Source organism: Hipposideros armiger, unplaced genomic scaffold, assembly GCF_001890085.2.
Source record: "Hipposideros armiger isolate ML-2016 unplaced genomic scaffold, ASM189008v1 scaffold_303, whole genome shotgun sequence".
Lineage (NCBI taxonomy): Eukaryota > Metazoa > Chordata > Mammalia > Chiroptera > Hipposideridae > Hipposideros > Hipposideros armiger.
The window spans coordinates 153,806-175,483 of NW_017731653.1; the positions used below are offsets into that span (position 1 = coordinate 153,806).

The following is a 21,678-nucleotide window of genomic DNA, read 5'->3' on the forward strand; positions in this document are numbered from 1 at the left end:
ATTAGATGTATAGAGACAAGCTTCTACATTGTGGAGTGGGACAGTCGGGGGGGGGGACTCCATCTTTATCTAAAAGATAAATTTGTGTGGGAAGCGTAACCGTCACCTGAGCCAGAACCAGCCTTGTCAGAGCTAGAGCCGCCCCCTTTATAGCCGCCCCCAGAACTATACCCCCCTCCAGAGCCTCCTCTAGAGCCCCCTCCAGAACCATATCCTCCCCCAGAGCCAGAGCCTCCCCTGGAGCCACCGCCCCAGCCAGATCCTCCTCCAGATCCTCCTCTAGAACCTCCTCCAGAACCAGATCCTCCTCCAGAGCCTCTAGATCCTCCTCCAGAGCCTCTAGAACCTCCTCCAGAGCCATAGCCCCCTCCACCACCACTTCTGGAGCCTGACCCTCTGCCTCCAGAGCCGTAACTGCTGCTTCCAGAGCTGTAGCCTCCTCCTCCTCCAGAGCCAGATCCTCTCCCTCCAGAACCTTGGCCTCCTATGCCAGCCCTGGATGCCGTACTTGAAGACATGGTGCTGCTCGTCACAGCTGCAGAGAGAGAGACAGGATTATGAGAGAAGTTCTGACCTTCTCGGCCTGCCTCCACCCAACACACCATCCATAGGACAGGGCCACGCCCCCCACTTACACACAGTCACGTTGCTGCTGAGGTCTCCAGACATCCTGTCAGGGAGAGAGAGAAAAGTACTCATGGCAGAGCATTGGGTTCAGCATGCATAATGTTTTACAACTGCCAGTTAGCCTCTAACATCACCCACCAGAGCCTCACAGAGGCCCCTCTCCTCTGTGCTGCCAGATCACGGAGATTGGGCTGGCCCCACGTTTCCACATGGCCTGGCCTCCCAATCCATCTCAACTTTTTGCCCTGATAAAAATGATCAAAAAGCAAATTCACTCTGACTTTGCATCCCATTTTTGTATATAAATCCATCGTAGGGAGTCTAATATTCAGAATGCCAGCCATGCCAGGAATTTTGAAATCAGGCTGCAATGTGTGAACATTCACTTCAGAAAGAACTGCAAATCTGTACAGCCTCCCTGACCCACCCTCGTCTGCTTCATCTAAAATCATTCCCACTGCCTCGTGCAAGCTGGAGGTAGGAGGCCTGGCCTCGCAGACAGGTACAGAACGACAGCGTGAGCCAAGAGGCCCCCTCTCTGTCAGACTGGCTTGCTGGTGGCCCAGGGCAGCTTTCCACCTTCAGTTGCTTCCGCCAGATTAAATCACCGGTGGTGCTAATAGCACTGACAAAGTTTTCAGACCACAGAGGAGAGAAATGTTCCCTTTTAGGGGGTTAGCAAATGGTTTTGTTTGTCCCTCCAGAAACCTGCCAAGAACTAGGTCTGGCATCTGCTCCTGGTGAGCATGCCCCAGCCAGTCCGCACGTTCCAACACACCATCTCCCCTTTCTAGGTCACAAGGTAGAGACAGAGAAGAGACTGCACACCCCGCAGACCCAGAGACCAAGGTTTCCCATTGTCTAGGACAAACCTATTTTCACAGGACCCCTTTTCTCTTTCAAAAAAGGCTAAGATTCATTTATTGCTCACTTTCATTTAAATTAATTTAATCTAGTTTACTCGACCTTGTTAGTCATTCCATGTTGATAAATCTACCACTGTACAATAATGCTTTATGTCTTGAGTCTCTGTTTGGGCAACATAGTGACATCAGTTCTCAGCCATCAGAAGGTCCTGCCCCACCCCTGCTTTCCCTGCCTTTGCCTTTAGCCCTGATTCTAAGAGAGAAGGGAGGGTGGACCAGGGGTCCTTCTGCCCTCCCCGTGCCCCTCACCTGTATTCCTCGCCCTCCAGCAGCTTGCGGTAGGTGGCAATTTCAACATCTAGGGCCAGCTTGGTGTTCATGAGCTCCTGGTAGTCACGCAGCAACCGGGCCAGCTCCTCCCGGGCCTGCTGCAGGGCTTCCTCTAGGTCAGTGAGCTTGTTCTTGGCATCTTTTATAGCATTCTCTCCCCTCTGTTCAGCATCTGCAATGTTGTCTTGCACATTCTTACACTAGGAGAGAAGGGGAAAAGGTTTCTGTTTGTACAGAGAGTGGAGTCTACCTGGCAGAAGGGGAGAGGGAACAGGTGTGGAAAGCCAGAATCACTGGCTCTGGAAATGTTGGGTCCCCGCCGGAGCTAATGCAAGTCGTAAATGACTGCTAAGACTTGCTGCTGTCTCTGGGGCATCATCTTCCCAAGTCACCTTTCACTGGACCCCTTATGCTGTCCCCACAAAGACCTTCGATTCTCATAACACAGGGCCAGAATCGTTATCCTATTGTATAGTTACCAGTGGAAACATCTACTGTGGACTGATCACAGAATTCTGTTGCTTGTGGAGTAGGTTCTGTGCCCCACATCATCTCTCCAAAGCTAATGTCCAGCCCCAGACCATCTCCCTGCAATACTCGTTACCCCTCCATCACACAGCTGGCTATGCCCAGGGCTGTGCCAAGCACAAGTGGGAAGCTACGGCTACAATCCACGGCAAGTTCAATGACCTCTTGCTTTATTTGTTATTGTTCCCTTTCACTGGTGTAAGCAATCAAAAGTGAAAACAATTCTTTCCCTACATTATTCCTTGCTTTAGAATGTCTCTTAGGCCACTTTAAAAATTGTTATAACCCTTAAATTATGTTAAGCCCGAAGCATTTGGGATTAACATATGCTAGATTCGAATTTCTCAATTTCCTCTCTCTCTCTCTCTCTCTCTCTCTCTCTCTCTCTCTCTCACACACACACACACACACACACACCTATACACAACCTCCCATCCCAACCCAGCCCCACTCCACCAGTGGAGCTGCACCGGTCCTCAGGGCCATGCCCCACCTGCTTTTTCACATGGTCGATCTCCCCTTTCAGTCTCTGGATCATGCGGTTCAGCTCGTTGATCTCCATCTTGATCTCTCTCACACTGTCTCCTTGTTTCCCGGCAGTGACCTGGAGTTCCTCATACTGTATGGGAAGAGGAGGACAGATGCAGTTGGAAGGAAGCTTGAGCCAAGGAAAATCTGATACTGGTCCAGGGAGGGTCAACCCAGCTTCATGGCATGGCTGTGTTCATGGGAGGTAGGAGACCATCTCGCACCCCCCAGAAGGACTCGGTGCCATTCTCAACTGAGAGCATTTGGGGTACTACAGACACTCTTTCTAAGGAATAATGCCTAACTTCCATTAAATAAAAACACCAGCACTCTTACTGTACACTTTCTGGCTGGCTAGAAGAAGCTGTTGTTCTCCCTGGGCTCCTGGTACTTGCCTTACTCTGGTACAGGGCCTCAGCCTCAGCCTTGCTCTTATAGGCGATCTCCTCATACTGACTCTGGACCTCAGCAATGATGCTGTCCAGGTCCAGGTTGCGGTTGTTGTCCATGGAGAGGATGACATTGGTGTCGGTGATAGTCTGATGCGTCTGAGACAGCTCCTGCAACACATGAGAGGTCTAGCCATGGCTTCCCTGCCCAGTGAGGAGGCACCCCCTCCCCAGTGTTCAGGAAACACACAGATTCTCAGACTCAGCATGCACTGTGTGGGATTTAAAGCAGTATAACCACCACTCCTGGGCCCCTGCCAATGTTATCCTGAGAATTATGGGAGACGGGTCTATATTTCTGAGCATCTAAGTTAACAGCCTTCAGCATTTATGCAGTTTTGGTAAATGCCCCAGGGAAGAAGCCAGTTGATGGAAAATGCCTTAAATTTTACCTCCTGTTTCAGAAGTCATGTGTGTGCATTTGGACAGGAAGTGGAGAGGTATGTTACATTTGACCTCCAAAGTATATTGGACAGAGGGTTGGGAACAAGACAGGTCTCTTCCTAAGGGAAGCTGGAATATTCAGGGAATGGAGTGAGGGGAAATTGTCCTGGTGTTTCCTGAGCCTCACTTCCTGTGACATCAGAGAAGAAAGTTGCTCTCCTCCATGACCTATGTCATAGAAGCCCCCTAGTGGCCTGGAATAATGGCGAGTTGAAGTCAGCCAGTCCATAAACCCCACTCAACTCAGCTTTTCACCAATTAGGAAGGACTTTCCTTTGGTGGGAAGGGTAGGAAGCAAACTTCTATCCAGGAGCAACCTCCTTACCGCATCAAAGAGGACTTTTGTGAACTCAAGCTCCTGGGTCAGCACATCCACCTTGGACTGCAGCTCCACCTTATTCATGTAGGTATTGTCCACATCCTACAGGAAAGGTCAGGGGCCTTTGGTGAAACTCATGCCCCCCCACCCACCTTGTAGCTTTTTGGGTATGGGCCTCACCTTCTCTCTGTCACTCCACCCTACCCAGTCCCTGTTAGCTGCTCTCCAATATCCCAGGCACCTCCAGATAAGCCATGTCCCCATGGGACCTCATTGGGCATGGAGTCCAAGCTTTGTCAACCATTCTCCCCCTCCTGTTTGAGACACTGTGTGTTCCTACTATGGGACATAATGGCCTCTGTGGCTTTTAACAATCCTCAGCTCTCTCATCCTGTCTGTCCATCCCACCTCTCCTGAATTTCTCTGGATTTTATACCAAAACCTCTGCCGAAACCAGGCTGAGAACCCACACTTTTGCCTTCTAGCACAAACATTTGTCAGCACAACCAACAGCCTCTTTCAGTAGGAATTCTAGGGGAAGTCTCATTCCTTCCCTAGATCTTTCGAAGAATTAAGTGTTCTCTGTTTGCATTTTTTATGATCCAATATAGGTTTTAAGTAGGTTATTAATAGGAAAGACTCTGTTGAATTGTACAACATCTTTGAAAATTGTCTCCAGAAGCTTGAACTACAGAAACACTTGTTTCTAAGAGAACCAGCCACAGACATGCCTCACCCCTTTCCTTGCTCTCTCCACTCAGAGTTGTTCCCCAGTCTGTCTGTTCGGATACAACGGGCTTCTGAAGACCCTCATTGCCCCCCATCCCCTCTACCCACCCACCCCCCATCACCCAGTCATGACATTCTCTTACTCACCTTTTTAAGTGTCACAAAATCATTCTCAGCAGCTGTGCGCTTGTTGATTTCATCTTCATACCTGTTGGGACACAAAGGACACGCTGTTAGATTAGTTCTACTTTGTTTCCTTTTTTAATTTTCCTTTTCTAGTGGGTCACCAGAAATACCCTATTCTCTTGGAATATTAAGCATTCCTTAACTGTCTAAATTAAAACCATGATATCCCAAATGAGGATGGTTTTCTATAAATTAACTCTCAAATATGTCAAAACCATGATCTCTAAAGTTCTGTCTTCCTCACAAATAATCAACAAAGATCCTCGCCCCTTTATCACCACAAATGCAATTGGGTGACGAGTGGCTTGCTGGGGGAATGATCAGATGGCTCAGAATAATATTTGTCCTCCATTTAGCATTTACTCTGCCACCTACTTCTTCTTATATTCCTCAACAAGATCCTGCATGTTGCCCAGCTCTGAATCTTGTGATGTTCTTTCTGCAGAGAGTGAATCCACATATTTCTTCAGTTGGCCAATGTACGCCTGAAAGATGGGGTTCAGGTTGGTAGTTTGGGTGTTGACATCCATTTGCTGTAGCAGCTCCCATTTGGTCTGCAACACCTGGTTCTGCTGCTCCAGGAAGCGCACCTGCCATGACCAGAAGGAGAGCACATGAGTTCTGGGTTTACCTACTTCGGAACACAGAGACGTCTACGTGGCTTCGTCCTCCCCAGCTAGATAGTGGATAACACCCGACAGAGCTTCTGAGCTCCCTGCCTCCATGCTGGGAAAATCCTACAGACTCCTAATGTTACATCCAGCACTTTCCACACACACAGCTCTTTTTCCTGCTTCACCACCCACTATTTTGTTTGCAGCTGTTCCCAAGACTCCAGGCCATTCCCCTCCCCCATCCAAGTTGAGTTCTCGGCAAAGGTCCCATAACTTCTGGCAAAAACCAAAAGCAGGCATCCACTGGCACTGCACCTAAGGGTGATGAATGAGAGCACTGGGAGGTACGGCTCCTCAGTCTGGTTTTTAAGAAAACTGTAAATTCTTGAGACAGGTTCAACTGCCTTGAACTAGCAGTCCAAAGCGACACCAATAAAGGGATCACAAAACTGAGACTGCTTCTCTTCAGGGCAGGAACTTCATTCATCCTCAAGCAGCTATTTCAGATTCAGCTTCCCTTCATTTAATAGAGTAATACCTTCTAAGGAAGGAAGGATACTCTCAGAAGAGATCTTACCAATTCCTTCCAGAGCCTGCTGTTACAGAACTAGTTAGTCCATGATTTGTCTACATCATGTTACCTAGGGTTTTCAGGATTTTCCATAAACATTATTTAGGCAAAAACAATAAAGTCAAGAGCGAAAGTAATTCCTAACAGCCGGCAATTATAGAAGATATACCCCATGAAGGCAGCTCCTGTCCCATTGGGATAGTGCCAATAACTTGGGCTCTGTATGACTACACTGATGGCTCCTAAAAGAAACGCATCTCCATCATTGGCTTTTCAATTAGCACTGGCGTCTTGAGCATCAGCTGGAGCCAGCTTCTCAGGACTCACCTTGTCGATGAAGGTGGCAAATTTGTTGTTGAGCGTTTTGATCTGCTCCCGCTCCTGAGATTTCACATTCTGGATCTCAGGGTCCACTTTCACGTTGAGAGGCTGCAGGAGGCTCTGGTTGACCGAGACTTCATGGATGCCTCCACCAGGGAGTCCACCGGGCCCAAAGCCACCAGGACCCCCAAAGCCACCGCCACCTCCTAAACGGCCTCCACCAAAGCCGCCGCCTCCAAAACCACCGCCTCCGAAGCCACTGCCACCTCCGAAGCCACTGCCACCGCCACCGCCGCCACCTCCGAAGCCACTGCCACCTCCGAAGCCGCCGCCGCCGCCACCTCCAAAGCCACCTCCTCTGCCACCAAATCCGCCACCGGAGCCAAAGCTTCCACCTCCTCCAGCCACACTAATGGAGATGCTTTTGGTTCCTCCAAGGCCGACAAGACTCCGGCTGCCAAAGCCGCCTCCACCGAAGCCCCCTCCGCCGCCGCCGCCACCATGGCGGCTCAAGCAGGAGAAGCTGGCGCCTGACCTCCGGCTCCCACCGGAGATCACGGCCGAACCGCTGCTAAAGCCCCGGAATCCTCCTCCACCTCCTCTTCCTCGAGATTTGCACGTGATCTGACAACTCATGATGCCTTTGCCCAGCAAGGAAAGTTGAAGGTCCCTGAGAAGAGTTCAAGCTGGAGACTCAACTCTGCTGCTGGGAGACTGTCAGGGTCCCTTTTTATATATGCTACCAGCTAGGTGTTGGTGTGCATGGGTGTGGGCCCACTTATGCAAGGGTTTGGTCTGCCTGGAAGCTATTCCTGGTGTATGATTATCAAACTAATAGCCATTAAAAATCTACCATCAGCCCCATACCAGAACTTGCTTTGATTGCAAACTTCTCCTGTTTATCTAGGCATCTGTCATGCAATTTGATTTTTGTAAAATCATCAGAAGAGACGATCAGAATGTGGGTTTCTCAATCTGAAAAAGGACCTTCTGCAGAATGCTGCTCCTGCCCTGGACCAGCCCAAGGGAGGCCAGCTACCACTCGGTCCTGTGCAGGCTCGTCACCCCAGTTGAGCTGATAAAAGAGATGACAGCTTTAGAGTCTGTGGGAGCCCCTCAGTACCAGCCTTAGAGTTCTGCTTGCTTTTCCCACTGCCCCGGGAAGAGTTTTAACAAGTAGTTTTACATGTGCTATTGCAGAAATAGGCATCCTCTTACAGAAAGAAGTTGGCTCAGGATACTGCAAAAGAGTTGTCTTTCTTCAAAATATCTTAACTCTTTCCTTCCCAGACCACAACAGGAATGCACAATAGCCAGGTACCGAGGAGAGGACAATTTTCTTTCCTGTAACCAGAAGTTGTTATAGCCATCATTTTCCTACACGAAATCCCAGAGGATGAGGGTCTTCAGGAAAGTTCCTCTATTTCTGGGTCTGTCTCACTCTGGGCACACAACAAAAGATTGCAATCAAAGGCTTTCCACAACTCCAAGATCCAAGCGTACATTGATTTAACCAGCCAGTAATCATGTACTGCCCAGCGATCCTCCGAGGCAATTAGCAAGTTGGGCTCCTCAGTGATACCCAGGATGGATGAATACCCATCAATTCATCAAATGCACAGGACACCAACACCTAAACTCAAGCACAGTCCTTCCTTTGTCCACGTGGCCAAGTACATGGGAGAGGCACTATGGAATACTAGAGTTGAATTTAAAGACAGAAGTTCTGGGTTTGAGTCCAAGTTTTGTTTTCACTGTCTCTGTGTCATTGACTTAAACTCTTGAGTCCTGTATTCTTAGCCATAATATGGGGAATTCACCTGAAGTGTTTGGAAAACCACAACATGCACAATAAAAATGTTAGATATCATCGTCTGTTTTGGGTGAAGCAAAGGTATCTCCTTTTTCTTTCATGGGCTACGACCATGCCCTTCACATAGTCAGCTAAGTTATAGAAGCAGGATTTCTCAGATCCTAGGTCAGAGTTATTGTGCAATCATGTAAAAAGCACAAGCTTTGACCTGAAGTCTCAGTTGCTTTGTATTTTAGTTAAATGACCTTGGATAATTCATAATCCTCTTTTAGCTTCAGATTCCTCAACTATGAAAAGTGAAGAAGAAGAAGAAGAAGAAGAAGAAGAAGAAGAAGAAGAAGAAGAAGAAGAAGAAGAAGAAGAAGAAGACTGTTGTAAAAAACAGAACAAGGTAATAAACACACGTGCTAAGCACAATTTCTAGTGAACAGCAGAAACTCGATAAGTGTCATTTACCTTCTTGCGCCACCTCCCCCAAGTCTCCAATCCTGTGTCTTAACTACGTGGCCAAGATAGAAATGAGGGTAGAGAACAGGGAGCTAGTTATTCAAGAGATTTGACTTGCAATAAGAGAATACTGAAGGAAATAAGTTCTTGTGTCTCCTTAATTTATTTTCCCCAGTCGGGCTTATATAATCATAACTATGTGAATAAGTCATAAAGCTAAAAGCGTTGGCGAGAATCTCAATCCAAAGTCAAATGTGTTATCTGTGGCTATCTGAACTACGCCCTAATTGTCCATTACTCCACCTTGACTGTGCTGAGGCCATGCCAGCTTCAGGGGGCTCTTAGTCCCTCTGTGGCGGAAAGGAACGAACATTAATTGAGCGTCTACTGTGTGCGAGGCTCCTGCCCAGCACACAGTCTGCAAGTGTGAGTGCTCTGTAATTCTGCTCTCACACCGAGTCTCCCTTCCCAGTCTCTCGGCTGAGCACCTTCCTTTTCTAGACCCATTTGCCAGTTTTTGAAAGTCAAGTTGAAGAGGGAGGATCCTCCTTTTCTCTTTCAATGGAGAAGGTGGAATAATAGAACGTAGATGTTATAGCATTTTATTTCCATACTTTTTTAACTTTGTCTTTTACATAATCTTAATGTGCTTGTCTGGATAACATGTTCTGTGTTCTTTAAGGGGATGAAATGGGAGTTAAGACGCTTGGTTCCAGCTGGGATCTTGTGGCTGATTTCCACAGCGGTCATCAATTTCTCCATCTATAAAATGGGAACTTATCCTGGATCCCACAGGGTATTGATCTGTCAGTGTAATGGGTTTTAGCTTTGCTGCCTCTGAGAGCAGAACAAGGATCCTGCAGGCCCAAATCCTTCTTTCAACAAGCTGCCAGCAAACCGAGGCCCCTGAATGCTTTTTCTCATAAGTTTTCAAAAGCATATCCGTTGGCCGGTGGAGCAGAAAAGCAAGCTCCCAGTGTTAAGCAGGGGGGGGGGGGGGGGAAGTATTGAGCCAGTGGGAAATAAATGTGTATGCTAACACCAGCTTCTCCTGATAGGAATTAGTCTCCCCCTCTCATCTCCTCCCTTAGCAGCGTCTATACCTCCCTTACAGCCTCATTACAGCCCTCCTCGTGTTACAATGAGCCACGTACCCGGATTTCTGCAGGGCAGAGCCAGGCTCATATTGATCTTTACCCCAAACCTCTGTCACCTCAGCACAGAGCAGTCACTCAGGGAATAAGCCTACAATCTAAAAATTATTTTTAGGCTTTGGGGTTTGGAATTGCAGCTTTTCCCTGACATGGAAATATGATGTAGCAATGCTTGAGCCTTCTTCACAGCCTGCCATGTACCTGTTCCCGAAATATCCCACCTGCAGGTTGTCTCAGGTTTCTGTCCCACCCCTTCCCCCCATGGGCCTTCCCTCCACAGGCCCGGAGGTGAGTCTCTCCAAAGCCTCAAAGCATCAGCGGAACAGAGCTGCTGAGAACCTCAAGCCATCTGTTCACACAGCCCCAGAATGGAAACCAAACCAAGTGTTTAGAGTTCAAAAACAAAACAAATAACAAACCCTCCTCTTCCAGCTCCTGCTGCTGAGTTCAGGCTGCTCAAGGGACCAACACCAATAGCGTCCCATAACACCAAGAAAAAAGTTCAGAAAGCAGAGAGGACAGCCAGCAGCAGGCTGTAAACAAGCTGCCCACAAGCCATCCTGCAGCAGAAGCGTCCCAAGATAGCTGTACCAAGTCCCCGTACTGCCTGCTAAGCTTGGCACATTTCATCAGAACCGCCCCAGCGTCTCTACGAGAAGGTGGGACAGGAGACTTCCAGGCTCCCAACAGGAGTCACTTGCTCAATATCTCCTCCGGGGCATTTTTTGTAAGTGATACGTTAAAACTGCTCACTCATCTATAGCCCTAGTCCTTGACCCAGTTCTCCATCACAGCCCTTGCCTTCCCTTTCTTTCTTAACTAACATGTCCTTTTAAGTTTTGGGGGTCTTTGTTTGTTTGTTTGTTTGTTTGTTTGCTTGTTTGTTTGTTTGTTTGTTTTCAATCGACCACTTTTCTTAGCACCAGCCCCATAGCTATCGATTTTAAGGTGCTCTGGGCAAATTGGTTTTAACTGAGAAGCCAGGCTGGTGAGCAGCCAGGCCTACCCACCGGATGAAGTGCCTAACACCTCCCACTGTGTGGAAAAGTTCATTTTGGAATGCAGAGACTCCCAGATTCATCAGGAAAGCAGGATGTGCCCACCTCTCGGAAACAGGGCAGACCCCAGAAACAGAAGGAATGAGGGCAGGGACACTGCCCAGGACACAGCAGGGACTCATCACGTGTTGGTCGAAAAGGCAATTCAGAAATCAACAAAGGAAGCCTCCAGCATCATGCCTGGCACACAGTCAGTGCTCAACAATATCACTCCCCTTCCCACTGCAGTGACCAAAATGTCACACGTAGTTCTAATTTTCTAATGGGGCCCCAGCAGCACTGACCCAGACAATGGGAAGTTACACATCCTAGCTTGGTTCTCCATGGGATGAATTCATGGCTGAATGAACTCAGGTCCTGGCGTTGCTACTGACAACACACTGAGGCATGTGCCTTATCTGCTAAAATGTTGTCTAGCTACTGAACTCACTCTGACATGTGTGCATGTGTGTTCTCATCTACATGTCTGCATTCACAACGAGAGAGCCAAAAAGTGGCTTCCCATGAAAAGTTCTTGCCAATCCCAGCTCCAACCTTTGTTCCGGGCACCAATATATTCTTATTCTTTCCCATTACCATATATATAGCCACCCCAACATGGGAGGACAAGACAGCCATCAAATAGTCCATCCCATCCTGGTTGTGATTTCAGAAAAGTGGGGTCATTATAATGTACCATTCATGCCTTCCTCACAGTTCAGAGGCTCCTCCAGGTTTCCCCGGATTTAATGCTGCCTCCTTCCTACCCAACCCCTCACTCTTAGGAAGGCTTCCTGATGTAATGCTCTATTGCACTGCGGCCATTCACAGCTGTAATTCACCATCAGTACCTCTACCTGGGCACCTGCTATTTATTCAGCAACATCCCCGTGCCAAGTGCCCACTGAGAGTCTCATCACATGCTTTCAGTCCACGCTTTTCCTCCCACCCTCTGCCCTCACTTCACCCTGCCCCATCACTGTGACCTCTTTTAATGCTTTCAAGGCTTACTGTGTTGGCTGGGGATAATGGTAGGAAGAGGCAGATAGAGAAATATGACCCTGCACACACACACCAATAAAAAATGAGAAAGAGAAAAGAATGAAAACAAATGGAATTGTAAAAATAAATTAAAAACTTGCTCCTTATTTGAAGAGACTCCTGCTCCTCAGTTTAGTGACAAAGCTCTCAAGATACCTTCACACCTGTGCCTCCCTGGAATGCCTCATTTTGGAAAGAATGGCCAAAGAACTTGATTCTGGATGACTTGCTGGCTACAGGGATTTTTAACAACAAAAAAAATATATAACTGTTTAAAACTCTCTGGATAGTTTTTTTTAACATAAAAAAAATCATGGGTCTTTCAAACCTTTCTTTAAAAGCCTTTTAAATTCTACAGAAAGCAAGTGAGACCATTACTAATTAAGCAGTGAATGTTTAATAGAACTAGGGTAGTCATTCAATTGGGATGTGTCAAATTTATGACACCAATTATATTTTTGTGAACCATAGGCACACTTCACAGCCCATCAGATATTCAAAACAGTGTATTTGTCTCTATTTAACAGTACTTTCATAAAGGAAACTGTGTGATAGACTGGGAAGAGCAAGCTAGTTGTAAAGTGGAGTTTCTCTGCCAGCACAAACCATGTGACTGTGGCATGTTACCCCTCTTGCTGGGCAAAATGGAGACATCGAATTACCGATTAGTTCAGAAGTCAGTTTGTGTTTCAAATAGACATTAATAGGTAAAGCCCTGAGAGCTGAAGCAAACTCTGGGAGAACTTGGAAAGCAAAACGTGCAGACCCAGGCACTGCTTTCATTTATTTTCTCACTGAGGGACAAGGGAAGAAATGGCAGCTGCAAGGCAGACAGAGGACATGGGTCCATTGCTCCTCTTTTTATTATTTTTTCTCTCTCCTTGGCATTAGCGTTTACCGGCAGGCCTGGGAGCAGGCAGAAAACTTCACCTCTTCTTCTCAGGCTTAGCCATTCAGAAAAATTTTAACAAAAGTTTTTTTGTCTGAGCTTTGGAGTCTCTGGGGTAGAAAATCTCCACGCCCTCTTCTCCCTTGGGCCAAAGTACTTGTGCTGTTTCTGGCATTTATCTAAACACCCTGGCTTTTTGGTGTTGCATGCTTTAGGGCTGCGTCTCTCCCACACAGAGAAAGACCCAAAGACAGAAATGCCAGTGAGCCTCTCAACGAAGATCCTTGGGGGTGGAGGTAGAGGTGGAGAGTCTGTGTGGACCCCCACCTTCCCCACCAGCTCCCCTAAGTCAGCATTTCAGCTGGCGCCTAAACCCTAGAGTATAGTATGCTGAGGGCTTCCTGCGCCCCCATTTTTCAGGGCAGACCCCACATAGCCACGCACCCTGGTCAGAGCCTGTCCTCTGGAGACCCATCAATACATCCATAGAGTTGGTTTATGTCTTCACATTGTAAGTCCCCAGAGAGCCAGGATGATGCCTGTACTTTTCTCTGTAGGTTTAACTCCATGCCATTCACTATTAGGCAGAAATAGTGCTTCCCTGGTAAGAAAGAGAGAGGTGATAATGAGAGAATTTTATGATGGGGATGTCGTGGTATGGTTGTCTAGGCAAGTTCACGACACCAGATCGTGGCCATCATTTTCCGTTGCCCTGTTCTGTGTAGACACTCACCAAGCACAAGCCTTGTCATCCAAAGCCAGCAGAAAGGAGTGTCAGGTTTGACCCGGGTCACCCTGGGGACCCCCTTTCACTTGGGCAGTGGACACAGCATCTGGAGTTATTGACCCTGGGAGGAAATAAGAGTCGTTTGTTCACTTGTCTGGCTTCCTCGGCAGGGCATCGAATATCTCCTGTTTGCACAGCACTTTGTCCTTCACTAGGTGTTTGGTTTTTGTTTTGTTTTATTTTGTTTTGTTTTTACATTCCTTGTCTCATTTTTAATCTGTTGATAATCCTCTGAGGTGAGAAACATTACAGATGGGGAAATGGAGACATCGAAAGCTTTGCTATAATGACACAGGGCTTGTGCCCAGGACTTCTGTTGTTTTGTTGGTCACAGGGATTCCCAGTGTCTCTCCAGACACCAGAGGGCTAAAGGCGTGGAACAGCCACCCTCCCGGCTCCTTTCCACATATCCTCTGCTTTTTCATCTCCCCACGTCTCTCCAGCTCTGGAATCCCCCTTTGCTAGAAAGCTTTTGCCGATCAAGCCCATGAGGTGCCTGTTCCCCCTTAACTTTGTACCCCCTCACTCGGTCACACTTGTGCCTTTGTTTATCTAATTACTCCACTTTCTCAAGTGGCCGAGCCATGTCTATGGGTCTCGGTGTATACATTCCCAAGCTGGTTTCTTACACGGAAGGCCATAGTTAGTCCCTGGCTGGGCTCTGGGAAATTCTTACAAAATTGGATGCTTATGCAGAAGTGTGCAGTTTCATTGTGGAGAGGAAATACAGCTCTTCTAGATTCTCACTGAGGCCCATGACCCAAATAGGTTCACACAGCACTGTCCTGATCTGATCCCACTTCCTGGTGTTTCTTGCCACCTGCCCCAGACCCTTCCTTACTCCCAGATGGCTTACCACGTTGCCACTAGTATGATGACTGGCTCTGTCTCTCTGGACACTGCTTTTTGGCCACATAAGAGGACCTGCGAGACGAGGCCTTTGCAGGATGTTCTGGGTTTCTGCTCACGCCCAAGCGGGTGGAGATGGTGGGTAGGAAACACAGAGGAGGGGACGCTGCTATGGGTGTGGGCCCAGGAGGGCTGGGAGGAGGAGGAGTGTGATACATTATCAGATTGAGTGTGATAAAGAGGAATATTCCCCTCCCTATTCCTGTGTCACAGGGCACGTGTATGTCACAAATTGGAAAGGAAAGGATGAATCTTGGCATCCTTCCCCTCCATGCAAAGTATGAACTCAGCTCACAGCCCCTTTGGTGTGGCATTTTGGGAGATAGCAGAGAGTTGCCAAGGGCTTCGGTAAGAATAAATTTCACAGGCCCTCCTCCTGCTCTTTTTGGGCACAGAGACACTGGCACAGCAGTGCTCGGGACTGAGCCCAGGTATGCCTTGACAAGAAGAGTAGCGAGAGGCACCCACCCTGCCCCATAGCGGGAGCCCTGCTCCAGGGGCAGTGAAAAGTGAGAAGTTAATCAAGGATGCCATTTGGGAAGTTGCCACCCATGCTGTACAGGAGTCACCAAGCTCCCTGGGGGAAGAGGTCTCAGCAGTTGTGGGAAGGCTGGGACCTGGAGGGTGTTCTGGGGGCTGGAAGACCACCCAGGGGCAGACACTGAGCTGGGTGAATGCCCCTGGGAAGAGCAGGGTAGAGCAGAGAGGTAGCAGGGAGAGTGAGGAGCTGATCCTGCTGCTAATCTCAGTACTATCAAAAAGTGTGCAGGCGGTCTGCACAGTATTTTCACAGCTGCCACACCCTGAGGTTTGATGTCTTACTCACCAGCTTCCCTCCTCCTGTTATTTTCCACCTCCACTTCCCTTCTTCCCAGATTAGCAGCTGGGAGACTGAGCTCAGTTGGACCCCCAGGATTACGCTGCCTCTTCCTAGCAATGTTCTGACAAAAGGCCCTACCATCCCAGACCCTGGCGATCAGCCCTTCTGGGGGCAACTGCTTCCCAGACAGCAAATTGGGAACATCATACCTGAGCAGGCTGGCTGCTTAGATGATCTTGGAAAAGCACCCTTTGCCTTTGCCTTAAAACTTGGACAACCACCTGCCAAGGGGTGAGTGGTCTCCACCTGTTTCTGCTGAGAGCCAGGGAAGGGACAATGCCACCAGAGGAGGGGAGGGACTTAGGTTATCCTTATGATGAGGCTGAGAGATGTCTGCCTGGCATTGGGGGCAGCAGCCTCCCCCGTGCCGGGGCAGACCAGGGATGGCATGGCTTCCCGTCCCCTTCTGTGGGCATCCTGACAGGAAAAGGCGTGAGAAGGAAGCTTCCGAGGCTGGGTCCAAAGCTAAGCTGCCTTGTTCTGCCTGGGTGACAGAAACCACAGGTTCAAACACTGGGTCTCTGGGGCTTCTTCTTAACCCTTAGGTCTTTTTCTTGCCCTCTGTCCCAGTGTAAAAAGTGACTGTGGTACCCCAACAGAAAAGATTCTGAGGGATTCTCTGTTTACGGGGAGAAAAGCTATAATGATAAATTACCCTTTTAGGGTACCTTGTAATAAACAAAGGCCGTGCTAGGTGATGGTTAAGGACATGGATTCATGTCACACACCTCAATTGAATCCCACTTATTAGCATCTTTACCTTACAAGAGTTACCTACCCTTTCATAGCCTCTATTTCCTTATCTGTAAAGTGGGCAGAATAGTAGTATTCACTTCACAGAGTTGGTAGAAAAATTAATGAAACTATACATGTAGCACTTAGCATAACTTCTAGCAGAAAGCAAAGTTGTCTATCTTCCCATTGCCTAGAAAATGTTTTAAAACTCCAAAATGGTGGTAATAAAATAAAAACAGCATCAGCTCTTAGGCTGCATCTTGCCACCTGACCATGCACCCCTACCTGAGGCTCACGAGCCCACCTCCCAGTCCCCCTACTCCCTGGAGCTCCCGCCCCTTCCCCATCCCACATCCCAGCAGGCAGTCAGCTCGGCCTTGCTCAGGCATTAACCAGCCACTCATTGCAAGCTCATGGTAATAAGTCTAGAATATGAACCTCCCCACCACCACCCCCATGAATGAGTATTTCTTTTAAAAGGAGGACTCTTAAATGCTTCAAGACGTACACGAATGAAGTCATAGGGAAAATGAGGGACAGGACTCTACCTTGGTCCCCAAGGAAGCAGCCTTTCCCAGGCACCCCAGCAATGCTCTGCTCATTGGCCCACCCCACACTCCAGTACCTTCTCCAGGAAGAACAGTGGTAATGATAGCTCCCTTTGTATAGCACTTGAGATCACCCTCACAGATGTAATTTCATTTTGACCAACTCCTTCTGAAATAAGTTGGGCAAATAGTATTATGCCCATTTCACATATGAGCAAATTGAGCCTCTAAAAGAGTGAGGAGACCTGCCTGAGAGCAACAGATGAGTGCATGGCAGAACTAGGGCTTGACCAATGTCTTCGGGCTCCACATCCTTCCCTGGGTCCCACTTCCACCCACTCCAACCTATTCTGCCTAATCCTTGCTCTCAATACAGAGATTTAATAAGAGTGATCTGCCCCTCTGAAAGGCTGTCCACCCCACTCTAGTATCTGTACGAAGTAACAGCTCAGAAACATGTTAGCGCTCACCCCAACTGATACCGTCATTTTTAAGATGAAAAGACAAAGTTCAGTGACTCGTCAAGGTCTCGTGGGTAACAGAGCAGGAACCCAGCCCAGCAGCTCTGTCACCAAACATGCCACCCGACAGCATGGAATTTCATAGCTAGAAAAGGCCTCAGGTAAATAAAGAGCAGGGGCTTAATAAATACCAGAGTCAACACCCAGTTACCCACAATGATAGAAGATAGGAAGTAAACAGGAGCTGTGTGTCCTTTCCAGGCTTCCAAATATTACATTGAAACACTTCCCCTGGCCTGTTAAGATGTCAAACCAGGGCCGGCTGAGTGGCTCAGTTGGCTAAAAGTTAGCTTAAGAGCGCGAGTTCTGAGCAACAGGACCACAGGTTCGATTCCCACATGGGCCAGTGATGCTGCGCCCAAGCTGAGCTGCCAACAGGTGGCAGGATGGCTCAGATGGTGAGAGCACGTGCTACTAACAACAAGACTGCCTGTTCGATGGTGGACTATGCCCACCCACAACTAAGACCAAACTCAGCACCTTGAGCTGAGCTGCAGCCCGGATGGCTCAGTGGATAGAATGTGCGCTCTTAACCACAAGGCTGCTGGTTCGACTCCCACATGGGATGGTGGCTACGCCCACCCACGACTAAGATTGAACACAGCACCTTGAGCTTAGAGGCCACAAGCTGCCAACAGACAGCCAGATGGCGACTGGTGCCCTCCACAATTAATATTGAAGAACAACAACTTGGCTGGTCCCCCTCCCCAATTCCCCAACACTGTTATGCTCCCCAAATTCCCCAATTAAAAAAAAAGAAAAGAAGTCAAACAAACTGCTCTTTCTTATTCACGTATCTGTGGGTGGCCAGGGAAGGGGCTAATAGGTTGGGTCCAGAAGCAGGATAAATCCAAACTTCGCTTCATCAAGCCCTCCACAACCACACATTGGTGACTGTCCTGCCATGAGATGGACTGCGTGTCTTCTCCTGGTCCTGCTGGGTGCACACTTCTCCATGGTGGCACGTGGCAGATCACAAGTACCAGTGAGGTGGCATGAGGCACCTGCCACACCACCTTGCCTCATAGCCTGATGTCCTCGCCATGGAAACCTTGTTTATGTATTGTCAAACCAAGAGAGAAGATTACTGAAGAGAAGGCAGCCAAAAACAGAGCCCTCACCCTGGATCCCAAGCACACCCTAGCAGATAGCACATGTAAAGACACTTAAATGTTAACCTGTAAAGGTGGATAAGGGGTGATTTCCATTACAGAACCATCTCATGCTTCCTTCAGGGATACAGGTAGTACACTGCATTCTCCACTTGCCCAGAATGTTTTTCTAGCTCCACCAGGTTTAGGACAGAAGGAAATCAAATGTGCTGACAACAGGAAAAACTTAAGGCTGATAAGGAAAGAGGGTAATCAATTACCTCATTGCGGTACAGAGTAGAAAGGTGGGTAGTAGGAATGTCTAGGTTGTTGGATCCAAAAAGCTAAGTGAGGGACCTGCCCCTCCTCACATCCCTTCTCACCTTCCAAATAATTGAGATTAATTAAGGACCTAGAGCTGTAGGAGGGGCAAGATGGCCTCACTTCAGTCTTCGTCTCAAATATACCTTGCCATGAACAACCCATGCTCAGAGACTGAGTTCTGGCATTTTCTTAACTGAACAAACAAAAATGTTCTCCAAATCACCGATCAGATCAGCTCAAGCCAAGACCAAACTTTTATACTTTTTAAATAACTGGTCAAAATATTCTGGAAGTTGAATCTGGGATTTGAGGCAGAAAAAGAGAGGAAGAAGAATAGGGTGGATTGGGGAAGATTATGGGGAAAGGGGGAAGCCATAGGGTCTCAAGTTAGAAGTGGTTCCATCCAGGGTTTGACTCTCTTCTGAAGCACCCCTGCTTCAGGCAAGGCCAGCCTGCTCGTGTGTCTCCAATGGAAACTCATTCATCAACTCGCAGGACATCCCCTACCACTGTCAGACACTGGACCTGGGTGGAAGTTTGACCCCTGTCACTTCCAAGCAAGAACAGGCCTGACCCTCTTCCACACATGAATGGTGTGATCCATCTTCAGTGAATGTGACTGTCAACCCTCAATCATCTTTGCTCTCCTTCCAAGTCCCTTCTCTGCCCCAGTTCTTGTCCCTGAGCTCACACAAGCTTTCTAGTGGGTTGCTCGGAACTTTCCAAATGATCAGAATTGAGCTCAACACCCAGGGGAGAGATCTTTCTCCCACTATCAGATACTCTCTGTACCAAGAAGAATTTAGCTGCTTTTATATGTCTTTATGACCAACAGAACAAAACCAAGGAAAAGTCTTTTTTTTTTAATTTTTCCCAAGAAGTTTTCTGAAATATCTATATTACATCATCTTCAGTCTCACCAGCCCTGGGAGCTACTGCTTTGTCACAACCAATACATGTCCCATCTTTGTGTGTAAAGGAGCTTTTGTACCAGCAGAGGACACTCCATACTGTCTAGACACAACTCACATGGCCCATTGACAGATTGGAAATTGGGCGTGGGCACTAGGGAGGGGTGGGAATAACATTACATGAACCTGGGAAGGTCATAAGTTGTCTAAGACTGCGCCATTTTTCTAATAATGGTTTGACAAGGAGTGACACATTCCTTCCAGCAAATATGGGAGGAGCAAGCACAGGGACACAGAGCATCCCAAGGCACCTTGAGTAGCCACGCTTCCAACAACCAACCAAAAATTGCTGACACCACCCAAATGTCTCGGGGGCATCTTTACCCTCTCTTTCATCTGGCACAAGGCTCCAGCCAAATGTGGCTCCAGGAAGCAACTTTATAGACCACATCTCTGGCCTCCAATTGTAGTCAGTCAATTAGCCATGCGCTCTTCACAAGGAAAGGGGGCTGTAGTGCCTACTTCATTCCTTCCAACTGCCCAAATTCTAACCATATTTCTAGGCTCTTCTCAATGTAGTTCCTCCAGGAAACGCGCTCACACTTGACTTCTTTTCCTGGCTGCTTTTGAAATCTGCTTCCTTCCTGGTTTCCATAACATTGTGCTCTCACTTCTCCCATCTTCCATGGCTACTCCTTTATAATACTCATTACGGATTGCTCTGTCTTTGTCTGGTCCTTAGGCAGTCTTGGGATTTTGTTCTTGATTCCTCTCTCTCAAACCTCTCTCTCTCTCTCTCTCTCTCTCTCTCTCTCTCTCTCTCTCTCTCTCTCTCTCTCTCTCTTTCTGTCTCTCTCTCTCTCTGTCTCTCTCAAGTTCCTTTAATGGTAAATGAAATGGAAACTAATGGAAATATTTACACAATTCAGGGGTTCACATAATGTACTCTCAGATGGAGATATGGCCTTTCCACAGCCTCACCCCCTCAATACACAAACACACACACACACACACACACACACACACACACACGAGTACAACTGAAAATGTGTACCTGATATTCTCCCCTGGAGGCTCTAAAAACGTCCCCAGCCACAAAATGTCCCAAAACAGCAGTACTGCCAAAAGGATCTTTTAAAATTCTGTGGAGACATTTCTTGCTTGTCTCTGTGATATGGGGGCTGTTACTGACATTTGGTGAGTAGGATCCAGATTATACTTGACCCCCCTGCACAACTTTGGAAAGCTCCACCATTTATAATGGCTCAGCCCAGAACCATTATATTCTACATCACATCACATACACATGCAAAGTATTTGTGCTCAGTTTTCAGAGGTACTGAGTTGCTGAGAAATGCAACTACTGTATACCTCAAGAAAAGGCTGTATTTTCTTTTCATGAGGGAGTTTACAGGGGTTTTCACCTTTTTGGAAAATTGTATTGTCAATGGCAAAGTTGCTCATTTTATTTAATTTGCCAGTACAGCATATCTGCATCAGCCTGCATTTGGAGATAATTGAATGCATGGTAATTCTACCTGTCGGTGCAAACATCTGATGCATCGTTGTGTCTTCTAATACAGTCCTGCCTGAGAACTTACAAAGTGAAATATATATGACATTATTACCAGTTTTTTCCCTTTTGTGTCTCCTTTATGTTGCAGTTAAGGCATTGCGTTGATACTTTTAAATTATATGTGATTGTAAAGTATACCATCTATGTTTTTCTTTTCTTGGCAGCAAAAGTGTATTACTTTAATTTTTGTTATAAAACAGAGGTCAATAAGACTTATACCTTTAGAATTACTGACCTAAAGAAAGAATATTCTTTTTCAAAAGAAACTTTCATTAATGATCATAAAGTCCCTGTTAAAATTTACACATTTTGATAGAACTGGCCAGTTGTATGAGACTTCCTCAGAGTCCCTCAAAGGGACCCATAGAAAGTCCCCATGCCAGTGAAGTCTGTCCTGGGGATTTGGTTCCTAAAATTCCATGCAAACCCACAGGCTTTTGTTCCAGATCATCTTTTGGATTCACTCTCCTATGGGCTGGTGAACCCCCACCCCCACCTCCTAA

General features: G+C 47.5%; 2 protein-coding genes across 2 annotated transcripts in view; both read right to left on the bottom strand.

The window, feature by feature from the left end:
• LOC109391837 (keratin, type II cytoskeletal 5-like) overlaps positions 1 to 21,678 on the bottom strand; it is a 334,229-nt gene that overhangs the window by 141,226 nt on the left and 171,325 nt on the right. The window lies entirely within an intron of this gene.
• KRT2 (keratin 2) lies at positions 66 to 7,148 on the bottom strand. The gene is made up of 9 exons (XM_019659658.1): positions 6,519 to 7,148; positions 5,382 to 5,596; positions 4,968 to 5,028; positions 4,098 to 4,193; positions 3,275 to 3,439; positions 2,845 to 2,970; positions 1,803 to 2,023; positions 636 to 670; positions 66 to 535 (listed from the first exon to the last, which is right to left on the bottom strand). Exons 1-9 carry the CDS (start codon positions 7,146 to 7,148, stop codon positions 66 to 68), a joined length of 2,019 nt encoding a protein of 672 aa, XP_019515203.1.

Bases quoted from the DNA above. Each gene is read 5' to 3' on its own strand.
- KRT2 (XM_019659658.1), bottom strand. From the start codon at position 7,148: ATGAGTTGTCAGATCACGTGCAAATCTCGAGGAAGAGGAGGTGGAGGA. The intron at 5,597-6,518 runs GTGAGTCCTGAG...TGGTCATGGCAG, and splicing joins TTGCCACCTTCATCGACAAG to GTGCGCTTCCTGGAGCAGCA. The intron at 536-635 runs GTAAGTGGGGGG...CTCTCTCTGCAG, and splicing joins CAGCAGCAACGTGACTGTGT to CTGTGACGAGCAGCACCATG.